Genomic DNA, 13,567 nt, shown 5'->3' on the forward strand with positions numbered 1-13,567 from the left:
GAGCATTCGCCGAGGTACAGGATAGTTCTAGAAAATAGGTGGCGCCACACCAGTCACGTGACCTCGATGACGCAACAATATCAACCATTAGGACATTCACTCTCATGACGGTTAACTTTATGTTTTCTAACTTTTGTCTGACCAAACTTCTCTTTCACGTGACTTTACTTTTATTCTCTTTCCACTTGTCTTGTCGCAGCTATTTATATGTCTATCACTTAGACCTTCTAGAAATCCCCATAGCCTCAATATCAATGAATTACAAACAAAACATTAATGAATTAATAACACTACCTGCACTGAACAATCTTTGATATCTGACACTATCAGAAATATAATTTCAATGTTGGAAAATGTTAACTTTGTTATTTCTATATTAATGTTTTTGTACATGTTTTTACAATAAAACAGGTTATAGTATACTCACAATTGAACACTTTAGTTTTGTTTAACCTGACCATATGGTCTATGTATTATTAATAAAATTTATCTTTATAACTTTTAATAGTTAACATATATTAAGTGATAATTCAGTAGAAATTGAGAATAATGTTGTTCATATAGTAAAATGATATGGATTGCTTAATTTCTTACCGAATGAAGCCTTCAAAAGACTTGCTATGAAATTCAGGAAAATAATTGGATTGTAATTTATCAGTTTATTTATATATTGACATTCAATGCTGAAATGACATTGAAAACAAACTTGTATGTAAGAGAATACCATTGTCACAAAAAGTATGTACAAAACCAGAATAACAATTATTGAACCAATACTTATATCATCAGAATGAAATTTTTTGTAAAGATGTTTTCTTATAGCTTATATTTTCCAAAAGAATGATAATCATAACACATAGTTTGAATTTCAAAAATAGATTTCAAGGTAAAATATTAAACTTTAATTGAAGTTGTGACATGATATGAATATATCTAAACAATTTTTGTGTTGTAAATTCTCAGACCAGTTCAATTTGTAATGTTGGGGATACTGCTGCAGTAGTTCTAGCTGAGAAAAGTGACATTTCAGCCATGGATGTTATGCCTTTCAATAGCAAAGAAGATATTGTGTTTTCAGTAATGTATACCCAGTTAGGAAGTCCATACATGACAGAGAGCAGAGTGTCCAACATCAATCATCATACAAAACTTGGCCTTCATACAGCTATGCTTTGGAAAAAAAATAATCTGATAGACATTATTGTTCAAGTAGGAACACACAGTTTTCGAGCTCATAAGGCTGTTTTATCATGCTTCTCTCCTGTCTTCAAGCAACATATCTTTGAAAAAGGAATTAACAAAATATGCAAGGTATTCATAATTTTTCCTTGTATGTGCTAACTTTGCATGTGGTTTGTTAAGTGTGTTATTTATCAATTGAAGAAAAATTATTATTTTATTCCAATTTCCAACTTTGAAAAGAGATGTATTGTCATGTGTGGAAACAAACGGTTTTGATTGTACATTCTTAAACTCAAAAGCCACAATTCTGACAATGAAAATATTGAGCAATTCTGTTTTATAAATGCTTTACTAAACTTCATTAGTGTCAGAAAAATAACAAAATACACTTTTGGGTATCTGAATTTGTATTAATGGGTTTAGGTTATGCATTGTACGTTTTAAATGTTTAAATGTCATAGGTTCTACATCATCCTTGTCATTAATTACAGTATTTGTTTCCATTTCAGTGGATGAAAAGCCTAAAGTACAGTAAATATTTCAAATACAACAATGAGAGTTTGAATTTATGTAAAACATATTACAGGTGGAATGATTTAAAATTGAAAGTCACTTTAAGTATGTAAATAAGAAATTGGTACAATACTGCAAATGCAGGTGTACATGTACCTAGTATTTCCTAAAATAATGTTATAAAACAATAGAATATTGATTGATAATCTAAAGATAGGCAGTTTCTCCTATTACAAGATTTTTGCTGTTCATTTAATTACTATGTGTATAGCAATACACATGCATCAACATAATGCATCACCTCATACACTTGTAGCTTAAAACAGACTTCCTCCATCTTATGTGCAAATTACTTTGATAGCCTCGTGGTTACTTTCTGAAGTTACATCTTGATAATTTCAGTCCTATAATGTGCTGCCATCAGTAAGGCATCATAAAATAAATAATCAGTGATAGAACTCACCCAAATTAAGATTTTTCACTAAAATTCTAGTCATATTTGTTCTGCTATTACATTATATATCAATATACACTCAGATTAAACACAACTCCCTTACTCTACTAGCACCAGCTGTCCTAAACTGTGAAGTAAACAAACGATTATCAGACAACATAGTGCGAACATTGTACCATTAAATACCATCTGCTGGCTCAAAAAACCACTTCCTTTCAGTCATTGATCTTTCAATCACATGACTATTCTAGCTGCTGGCAATCAGTTAATTCCAAACATACTGACTGTTGGAGCAGTTTCTCGCCTCTAATTTGGCACTTTTTCATCTGGCTCATCAGGAACTGCCAGATGAGTACTGTCAACTCTTTTCTCCTTATTCTAATTCTTGATCAAGTCAAGCACTGAAATGTAAAGACTAAGCTCAGGCATTGCACTGCCTGTCCCTTACTGTATTCATTCCAGAGAGTGGCTTGTCTGATTTGGTTAAGAAAGGGGTCAAGATATTTCTTGGCTGTACCTTTAACACCATGGGAGAAATTTGCATAGACTTGCTCATGGGTTTTGTGGGATGGTACAAACATTTCATCCAAGGACTCTTGGCCATTGCTTGTCTGAAACATCCTAAATGTTGGTAGTACAGTGTTGTAGGTATACTTGTGGATTCCAACCCTCTGAGGAGTAGTCTACCTCTGTTCTATGGCAAAGAGCAACAAGTTTCTGTCAGCAGCTTGTCTGTTGGCTTTTTTGTGAAATCTATGATCCATGGTTTCTCTGGTAGGATACCTTCCAGCTCGAATAGGCTCACGACTGCCCCACAGTTCATTGTGTTCACTATTTGGTGCCTGCTTTATCACCTGCTATTAAAACAGCTCATGTTTCCAAGCCTCATCTACCTTTTTTTTTTCTTCATGAGAAAAATTTATATTGTTATTTTTAAAAATTACACTATTGTTTTACAAAGGAATGTGGTGGACTAGCTACTAGGGACAACAAAATTTCATGTACCATTACTGCCTGGTTATAAATGTGGTGCAGTTTAACACTATTACAGTACTATAGTTTAACTATTCTGATTCAAAGTTAGTACAATATTTAGAAAACTTAGGATTTCTGAACCCAAATGTCTGCATTTGTTGTAAGTAAAAATTTACTAGATTGCTCTTACACTTTGGTGTTTCATAGACAATAATTTACTTTCCTTGATAAAACTGTTTACGAAGTTTTGGTAGGTGCAAAGAAATGTTTACAATTTGGTTCAGAAACAATAACAAAAGGTTTTATAATTCTATAAAGACCTCCATCTCTATGCTAACTTTTGTGAAATCATTAGTCAGTCATGTTTCTCATTTTGATTAGTATGGTCATAACAAGAATCTATTGATACAATCAGTTCTTAAAGCATAATTTGAGACGTGTTGGAATATATCAGTTAGATTTTAGAAGATGTTTGTATTTACTGTATGAAAATCACAGCATTTAACCATTAAGTACTTGGGTGGAGTTCATATGGGTCTCAGTCAAATAATATTAATACCCAATTTATCGAAATGGAATGAAGAATTAAATGTTACTTTGAAAGTTTTATAATGGATTTTTTCCCTCTATTTGCAATGGCTTGAGCTAATGTGGATAATGAATTCCTCCTATTATGTTCAATACTCAGGTACATCTGTTTTGGATCATTTGGACAGAGTGCAATTACAAACAAATAAAAATAGCCTTGAATTGAAAAATACTTTTTATTTTACAAGTTCTTACAATTTTATGTTAAATATTAAAAATTAATCTAAACTTATGACAAGAAACTCAAAGATTATTCAATTATTTCATAACTTTGTAGAAATCAGTGTCAAACCCAAAACATTATACATAATAGAAGGGTTAAGTGCATGTCAAGATTAAATGAATATTGGGTTGAAGTTGATAATCCAGGAAATATGCTCATTTCATTGCTAATTAGAATTAGAATTTAAATTTTTTTTGTAAGAGTATATAATTTTTTTATATTATAATTTATATTTTTGTCGATCAGAATGTAAAATAATTATTCATTATCTTTTATTAATTTTCAGCTTTGCATTGATGAAATTACACCAGCAGCTTTTGAATTTCTTCTAAAGTACATGTATACTGGGCAAATGAAGCCAGGAATTCAAATAATTGGAGATGTATATCGTGCTTCTTTCAAACTGGGGATTAAGGAAGTATCTGAGAAATGCATCAAGGTGAGGAAATAGTTTACCTATTCTTTACATAAATGACAAAATTATAAGGGCTTGCTTGATTTAAATTAAGGTGATACTCAAATTGTTTGTTGAAATAATGTTCAAAACACCTTTTATTTTAAAAAATGTGGTGTACTTCTTTTATTCAGTTATTTTGTTTGTGGAATTTCTCAAAGATATAAGATATTTAAGAGAGTACGTATGTATAATTCCTTAGGAAGTACATATCAGTTGGACAAAAACAACATCAGAAAATTATAATTTCTGAGATGATACCTCACTTCTTCACACAGATATAGCTAACTTTCTCGTTTGCCTGCCAAAGAAACTTGCATGTCACTAGCCTTGAGGCAACTCCCACCTAATTTGATACAATTTAACATGATTTGCAATACTGCATGATGACATACCATAAACTGGGGTTACTTTGAACACTTTTTGATGAAGATACTACAGTTCATTCAATTTATGTATTATTAAAACATGAGACCTAGACATACCTTTCTTTTCTGTAAGTTATCAGTTCATACCCCAACCACTTGAAATTTTTTTAAAACCTTTTTTGCTGTTCAAAGAACCCCAAAAGTGAAGCTACTTTGAACACTTACTTCTATAAATTATTGACCAATCTTAGCTTGTATATGGGGCTATTTTGAACAGACTTGTGTGTTTTCTGATGTAATATGAAATACTTAAACTAATAAAATGATTGGATAATGAGACATAAACATTTATTATACTATTAACAGCACATTTCTTCCATATCGAAAACCCTATAAAATCACCTTTTATTGAAAAGTTTCACATTTTCTTGAGTGATAATTTTGTGATATCTCTCCAAACCTTCAATATCTCATCTTTAACTTTTGGCCAGCTCCATCCATGTGGCTTACACTTGGTAAGGACACTGACAATGGCAGTCACTTTTTCTACAGTTTGGAACCTTCATAATCAACCATCACAAACTTCCCAGCATTGACATTCTTTTCATACTTTTTGCTGCTGATCCTATAGCAGGTCCTGTTGCTAAGTCACCCTGACCAGCTTCATCTGCAGAACTGCATCCTGCACCCAGTCTCCCAGTTTCATTTTCTGATTTTTCTTTAGGTTCATCCTCTGATCCACTATGCACTATCACTCTCTCCTTCATCAGTCTGGGTTTCACTTCCATTGTCTTCATTTTCACTGTTGGACTTCCTTCTTTATGATCCTGGAACTGGATTTTTCAGCTGAGCCAGATCTTCGTAACTAATACTCTTTCCTTGGGGAACATTAATTTTATTTCATTGTCATAGAGGGCAACTCTTATCACCATCAACTCCTCTCATTGTCCTCAACATGTTAAGAAAAACATCAGACACACTGTTCCTTACACTTTCTGGATCTTCCTGGGTGTTGGCTGAATCTACATCCAGTAGCCTCTGCAAAACCTGTGATAGATTTAGAGGGAAGATGTCCAACTTCTTAAATCCAGCTTGCAAGTTTGTACTTGTTTCAGTGTCATTAGGATACAAGGGAACATACAGTTTTTTCAACAGTGATGGAAATACATCTTTGTTCAGAGTTTTGGCATTCTTCTTGTCACTTGATTTCCAATCATTTATGATTTTTCTCCAATACTATTTCAAGAGTCTATAAAATGTAACATCAAGTGATTGCATCATATGAGTTGCATTGGGTGAAAATACAAAGTAGATATTCTTCTGATCAGTAAGTATCAAAACAGTTTCTGTGAAGTTGCTACTCAGATTAGCTCCAATAACTACCTTTTCCAGGGTAGAAACAAACTTTGGAACAAGTCTGTTAAATAGCAAGCATCAACCAGCCACTCCAACTCCTCTTATATTGGATTCCCTTAGGTCCTCCCTAGTTAATGTTGTCCATAGGTTTTCTGCTTTGTAAACCATGTAACTTGGTATCATTTCACCTTCAGCAGATCCATGAAACATCATTGAAATGGATGATTGAGAACTATCTTTAATTCTTTATGCATACTTTACTACTCATTTGAAAATGCATTTCTTGATTCCAGGGTTATCACACAAATTGCTTTCATCGTAATTTAAGATGTTCTGTGTGGGCACTTCTAACTTCTTCAGCACTACACTTACCCATGATCTTTTGATGTTTTGACATGTTCTGCATGCAATTTCATCTTTATGCCTGTCTGTTAAACACAATGCCCTTTCAGGCAATGGGAAGTTGTTGGAAACTGCCTTACAGTACAACCCTGTGTATCTAGATAATTCTTTGCCAGAATTCTTATATAAAAAGTGTCAATTATAAACCTCCAGTCTGCCACAACTTTTATATTATTCATGAATGACTGCTCCTCTGTTTCAGTGAAGACTGTTGGATGTCCTACTTTTCCCAATGTTTTTTGTTCAGTTTGTCACTTAACTTTCCAAGCGGAATCTTGTATTCTTTGCTAGCTTTGTTTTTCTGTGATCTAGAGACTTTTTAACATCTTTGTCTGTGTAGCTCCTGTAGTGATGAGAATCAGACCATCATTAGTAGTATCTGGTCATTTTGAGAGATGTAACTTCTTTTGCTGAATATATGTGATTACTAGTACGAATTACATACAGGCTGATCCGAAATTTAAAACAACTATTCGTATTAGGCAACCCTAACACATATGTATAGAAAATTATAAGCTATTTAGCCAACTGAACCTCATAGAAAACGTTAGATAAATTAAACATGAGTTTGGGGTTACATTGAGTGGGTAGGGTCACTTTGAACTCGCTAAAGTATAAAGTCATCTAACCAGTAGGTTCAGTTTTCTCTCTCAGTCTGTGTGTACATAGTATACCATTTTCATACCCTTCCATCTCTTCTTCACCGGCCCTAGGATAGGCTCCTCCAGACGAGCATGTGGATATTCTCCACACATTCATCTCCTTTTCTTTACCTTCTGGCCGTTATATCTCATGATGGTTTTAGGCTTCCACAGATTGTTATTCTACAATTGCCCCACTGTCTTGGTGAAGAGTGCTTACTATTTCTCCTTCAGTGCCTCATTTTCATTTTATAGGATCCCACTAAGTGGCTAGTGTTGTCTCCCAGAGTATATTTACTCAAAATCCATATCAAGCTAGGATAATGGAAAGCATTCATACCATCTGCCCTGGCTCTGTCTGTGCTCACTGTAAGGTGGGGTGTTCTGAAAAACCACTTGAGGTAACGTTGTGGTACATATGTATATATATATATATACATTTACATTATTGTCTGATCCAGACCATACATATTCCATGAAATACCATGGAAAATGTTAACAGCAGGGAAATTTTCTGCCAACTTCTCAGGCTCATGCTTGTTGGCTTTTAAAAATAGCATTTCACAACCATCCATTGCACTGTCTCCAGTAAAAGATCTTTTCAGACTGAAGGACCGATGAGTAACCAGGTGCTTTTTCCAGATTGCCCCTATGCAACTTCCCCCCCCCCCCCCTCATCAAGTGGAGCATGGGAGACCCTTGTCACTTACCAGTTCCTAACCACAGGGGTGGGGAACCATGGAGAACCCTCATCTATTGGATGCAACCACTAGAGCTAGACAAAGGAGTACTAATATGTTGAGAAGTGGGGCAGTGGGGACAATATCAGTGTAGTGCCAGTCACCCCTCATATAACACATATGCTTCACTCATGCCAATTGTGCCCTTCTTCTGCAGTCTGAGTCTGTCCAATAGAGTTAAGGTATATACATATTACATATAGACCAATACTACATAACTATAGTACCCTCCTCCTGCTGCTGGGGCATGTCCTGTAAAGTCTGACAGTAGAGTTGAGGCAAACACACATAATACAGGACTAAATGGCATGGATAATGTACCTTCCTCTCTCAGCTGGAGTCTGTCCCATAGAGTCTGATAGTAGAGTTGAAGTAGGTACACAAGGTATGGTCTGAACTTGCTCCAACCACACTATACATATTGACTGTCCTACTGATTGTGTACAAGTCCTCAGATGGTCATGTTCATATTCCACCTTTCTCTATGAGACATATGGCTTCTTGGCCTTTTCTCTCTTCCTATATGAGATGAGATGCAGACTCCCACAGGTGTGCCCCTATGGAACCTCTGTCATCGGGTGTCAAACTCATGAGCTTCCTTTAGGTGCTTCCTGAAGAATGCTCATCCAGGTAATTAGGTAATCTTTGCAATGATCCCTCCACCAATTCAACATATGATTCTAGCTGTATCTGTGTGAGAGGTGAGATATCATTTCATAAGTTAACATTTTCCTTACCTAAAAATTTATTTCCAATAGATACTCACCTTCTTACACATTCCCACCCATCCTCCCCACTTAGAGTGCATTTCTGTTTTCCTTGCCAAAGAATGAAGTCTGTATGAGTGCAAATGCTTGAGTTATTGCACATAGGTGTGTGTCACCCTCCTATTGGTGGAGGGCTTTGTCAGATGATTATGTCACCATGCAGTAGTGCATTTCACATCAAATCATGTGAAATTAGGCGGAATTTGCCTCAAGAGTAATAGCATGTAAATCTCATTGGCAGATGCACAAAGAAGATAGCTATATATATGTTTGCAAAGGTATCTATTGGAAAAACATTTTTAGGTAAGGAAAATGTTAACTTTACCAAATGTAGCTGGTTATAAATCTTCAAGGCATGCTGATAAAAACATTTTATATTTAACTGGCTCTCTGTTAAGTCAGGTTATTGAAAGTGTATATTCTGATAATGAAATGCTTGTCATAATCAAAACCTGATAAAACTTTAACACTGTTGGTGGGTCAACTTGTGAAAAAGACTAGGACTTTATAGGTTTTTCTTTTTTAATGACATTTACCAAATTCGTAGATTTTACATGTTTTCATTATCATAAAGTTACTGCTGATAGTATTGAATTTTTCTTAAAAATGGTGTAATTTGATAGTATCTGAGGCTTTTTATTAAACTTTTGAATATATTATACAAATATATATATATATATATATTGATGGAATTTAGAGGGTGTGATCATGTTGCACACCTCCCCTACCTATATATGTATTAGTTTATGGTGTAAAGTGGTAGAACTACTTTATACTAATTATAATATGTAAACATACATAATTATCTAAAATCTATGAGTCCTCCATCTGGTCCATTTAAACTGAATATTATAACTTAAACACTGTACTATTTTCTTTATGATAAATGTTTTAGAACTCATTACTCACATCAGTACTCATATCATCATTTTTATGAAAGGCTTAATAATATATAGTAATTGAAAACTTAAATGATTGAAAGTACTTAGCTGATGTAGTTAGTTATTATGCCTAAAGAGGTAGGGCTTGATCCTGTTTAATTGCCATAAACTATACTTAACCAACCCAACACATAGTACAAAAATCATAAAATGGACCTGTTACATTTTTCTAAGACTATTTGTCAAAATTTTCTAGACTGTATTCTGTATTATAAAAATAGAAAATATTTAAAGCTATAAAAAATATCCTTGAAATTTTTAACTGTGAATTATAATTATAGTTACTTAGGGGTCAAGAAGAACTGGTTAGCACCTTGTATATTTATGCAACTTCTAAGAAACTTGGACTACAAAAAACATCATATCTTGCTTATCAAGTTATTCTTGAGAGATTTGGAGACATCATTACCATCCCTGAATTTATGGAGCTAGAGGCTGATCAGCTATGTGAGATTTTGTCAGGAGATGTAATTGGAACTGACAGGTATTACTGTAGTGTTAAATTAAGCATAAATATGCACATCAAAATGTATGCACAGCTTTAGTTAACTTCCAAAAGAGTTAGGTAAATTTACAGGCAGAGGTTTTCTTATGCAAGTACCTATATTTATCATATTACCCAAAACATTCATATATGCTGTAACACCATGAATTATATATTGATCAACTTTTCAAGCTGAATTATATGAAAAAAATGCAATATAACATTTTTTCTAAAAATATTTTAATATAAAATAAGATAAAGATCAGAAGGTATATTTATAAACAATTGGTAAGACAAAAGATGTCAAAAATTAAAGTTAAATGCATTATAATAGAGTATTTCTTGATAATTTTTATATAACTCAAAAATCTTGAGTCAATTGGCATAATTTTCACCAATAGTCCACCAATAGGAGTGCAACACACACTTCTTGTGCAGCTGGCTCACTCTATACTGATTGTTCAATTATCACTTCTTGATTTGGTACTTACATGCTCAGATGTGTGTTTTTCACATGTGATAATTGTTCAATTTGCATTTTATTTTGATTTGTTTTTCTTTTCCTTCCAACAACAACATTTCTTGTTGTTTTTTTTATTCATTTAATCACAACCAATAGTTGTGAAAAGTTTATTTTGATTAATTATTCTTCTTTCCACAAAAATGAACTCCCAAGTTCATATTTACTGCTAATTTGTCTAGCATTGATCAACAAGTTCTTATTCAAGCTGGATGAACATCAACTAGGGCATTGGGCTCCTCTTTGTCTTTTGAGAAGGTGTCATCCATTGTGCATTGAGAGTTATAGTCATACATATAATCTGTTCCTTTTCTAATCTTGGAACAGATATTCCCTGACAGTTGAACCAGTTTATGAGAATGATGATTTGGACAGCCTTTTTCCACCATCTGTTTTTGCTACAACTTCTACTTCTGCTGTCATTGTCCTCCTAGACCTTTCTTTTCTTTTCTGGATATGATTTCTCAGGGTTGTTACATTTTGTCCCTTTCTCCTTTGTCCTATGGTTCTTCTCTCTCTCTCTTCTTCATTCAGCCCCTATACTGATTATTATGTTTTCCTTCCTTTTCCTGATATTCAGGTAAATGCTGATCAGTTTCTGTTTAAACCTTTTGCTGGTGCCAGCATGCCTTGTCCTCCTCACTTTGAAGATTCATATGCTTTGGCCTTTCATAGGGCTGAATTTCCTTTTCTGGACATACAAAATTTAGAATTTTTATTCATGCTTGGGATCAGATCCCTTTTCTTCGTTTTCTACCAACTCAAGTCTTGTATTCTTGTCTGATGCTTACTACTCTTTGCGCTATCTTTCGTCTATCCACCTCCTTTCAGAGACTATCCACCATTCACCTGAGGGATTTTCAGTGGATACTCATTCTCTTGTCTTTTTGACTTTGGCGCAGTTACCTTCTTTAGCTTTATCTCTTCATACATACTCGCTTTGTTGCTGGGATCTGCTGGGCAGGGATGCCTTTCTTATTCAGGTGTGTTTACCTGCCTCTTATCTCTGACCTTCGTCTGGCTCCTCTGCTAGCATGTTTGTGTGGGAGTACTGGACTCTTTGAAATTTTGGTTGAGGCTGTATGCTAACTTTCTTTCATTTCTTCCTTGGTTTCCTGTCTTTTGCATACCTCTCCTACACCCACATCTGTTTCCTGCCCTTCTGCTTCCTTTCTTCTCTTGATTCCTCTTTCCCATGTTTCTGCTGCTATCCATCATTACACTACCCATAGACTTCATCACCATCAATATCAACAGTAACTACCCTTTGGATTCGGGTATAGTAGGAGAACAGTTGACTAGGGACCCAGTTTATTGCCAGCATCTGTCTGAGGCAGTGTTGGACCTATTGGCATAAATCTATCAAATGAGTTTTTTATCCTTCATCAGGATCTTATTCTCTTCTCTACATAATTCCCAAGAAAACAGGGAATTGTCATCCAGTTATAAATCTTTCATGCCTCAATCAGTTTATCGACCTAACTTGTTTTATTATAGAGGCTTTTCTCACCCCTAGATGGGCCTTTGCTTCAGGTCTTTGGATGACCAAGGTGGATGTCTCAGGTTCTTAATTTCACATTCTCATTTCCACAGCATCTAGATGTTACCTTAGGTTTGTTCACAGGGATCAGGTTTTTCAATTCTGTGCTCTTCCCTTTGTTCTGGCTTTGGCCCCATATGCTTTTTGGTTGGTAGTCAAAGTTTTGTTTGGCATATGCATGGCTTGAGACTGTGGTTTCACCATTGTATGTGTGACTGGCTTCTTTTGGCTCCCTCCCAAAAAGCCACCTAGAACAAAACTCATCTCCTCTTTCCGGAGGTGGCACGACTGGGTTGGTTGGTCAAATTGGAGAAGTCATGTCTCACACATACTTACCATCTCATTTATTTGAGTGTGTTTTTCAATTCACATCTCAACAGGGCTCAATCTTCTTTTTTGTTTTTCATTTGAAGGACATGGAGCAATTAGTTTCCAACATTGTGTCTTCTTCTTCTTCACTCACTGTGCAGGAAGCTCTCTCTCTCTTTTGGGGACTTGGGTTTCCATGAGACCCTTTATCTCATTGAGTTGTGCTCATATGTGACATCTCCAGTGGTCTCTGCATGATCAATGAAACTTTGCTTGGGATCCCTTGTCCTCTTCCATTCATCTTTCTCCTCCTTTACTCAGTGACTTCAAAACCATTACCACATTGGGAGTTTCTCTTCTTCCTTCTCCTATGGATCTCCATCTCTTTACAGATGCATCCTTGACAGAATGAAGGGCATATATCGACTCTCAAGAGATTTCAGGTAAGTGGTCTCACAAAGAATCAGCCCTTCACATCAATCTTTTAGAACTTCTAGTAGTATGTTGTGCATTGGATCATTCTCTTCTGATGGTTTGGGGACATCTAGTTATGATCCATACTGACAACTCTACAGTTGTCTTCTATATCAATCACCAGGGATGCACTTGGTCTTACTTTCTCTGTTTTCACAGTCTTGATCTCATTTTCTGGGTTCATTCTTTACAAGTACAGCTAATGGCCTGTCACATTCCAGATTTCCTGAATCATGTCACAGATCAACTCTTAAGGCCCAACAAAATATTACCTACAGAGTGGTTCCTCGATCTTCAGACGTTCAAGTGGCTGTGCTCTCATCTGGACACTGTTCTTATAGATGCATTTGCCATTCATTTAAACACCAAATTTCCCCTTTTCTGGTCCCATTCGTCAACCATCAGTTCTAACTGGGTATGTGTTCAGTCATGTCCTTTTCTCTATGTCTGCCCTCCTATTTATATTCTCCCTTGTGTTATTTTCCATATCCAGGATACTCTGTGTTGAATCCTGATAGTTACATGTTGACCGGCTCAAACATGGTTTTCTCTGTTTAACCTTCTCTGTTCTTCTCCTCCTTATCCTCTATCATGATCCCTACTCCTCCAACTGGTCATTGCACCAACCTTTTTCTT

The 13,567-nt window shown here is 35.1% G+C and overlaps 1 protein-coding gene across 4 annotated transcripts in view; it reads left to right on the plus strand.

The window, feature by feature from the left end:
* LOC111088240 (beta-scruin-like) overlaps positions 1–13,567 on the plus strand; it is a 71,354-nt gene that overhangs the window by 3,827 nt on the left and 53,960 nt on the right. For 3 of the 4 annotated variants that reach the window (XM_022397758.1, XM_022397757.1, XM_022397759.1), the window contains exons 2-4: positions 964–1,311; positions 4,222–4,374; positions 9,886–10,088. In XM_022397758.1, coding sequence (XP_022253466.1) covers positions 1,033–1,311; positions 4,222–4,374; positions 9,886–10,088 — 635 coding nt within the window. In that variant the 5' untranslated portion in view covers positions 964–1,032. The remainder of the gene's footprint in view (positions 1–963; positions 1,312–4,221; positions 4,375–9,885; positions 10,089–13,567) is intronic. The other variant, XM_022397760.1, reaches the window with a different exon arrangement.

Source organism: Limulus polyphemus, unplaced genomic scaffold, assembly GCF_000517525.1.
Source record: "Limulus polyphemus unplaced genomic scaffold, Limulus_polyphemus-2.1.2 Scaffold3396, whole genome shotgun sequence".
NCBI classification, from domain to species: domain Eukaryota; kingdom Metazoa; phylum Arthropoda; class Merostomata; order Xiphosura; family Limulidae; genus Limulus; species Limulus polyphemus.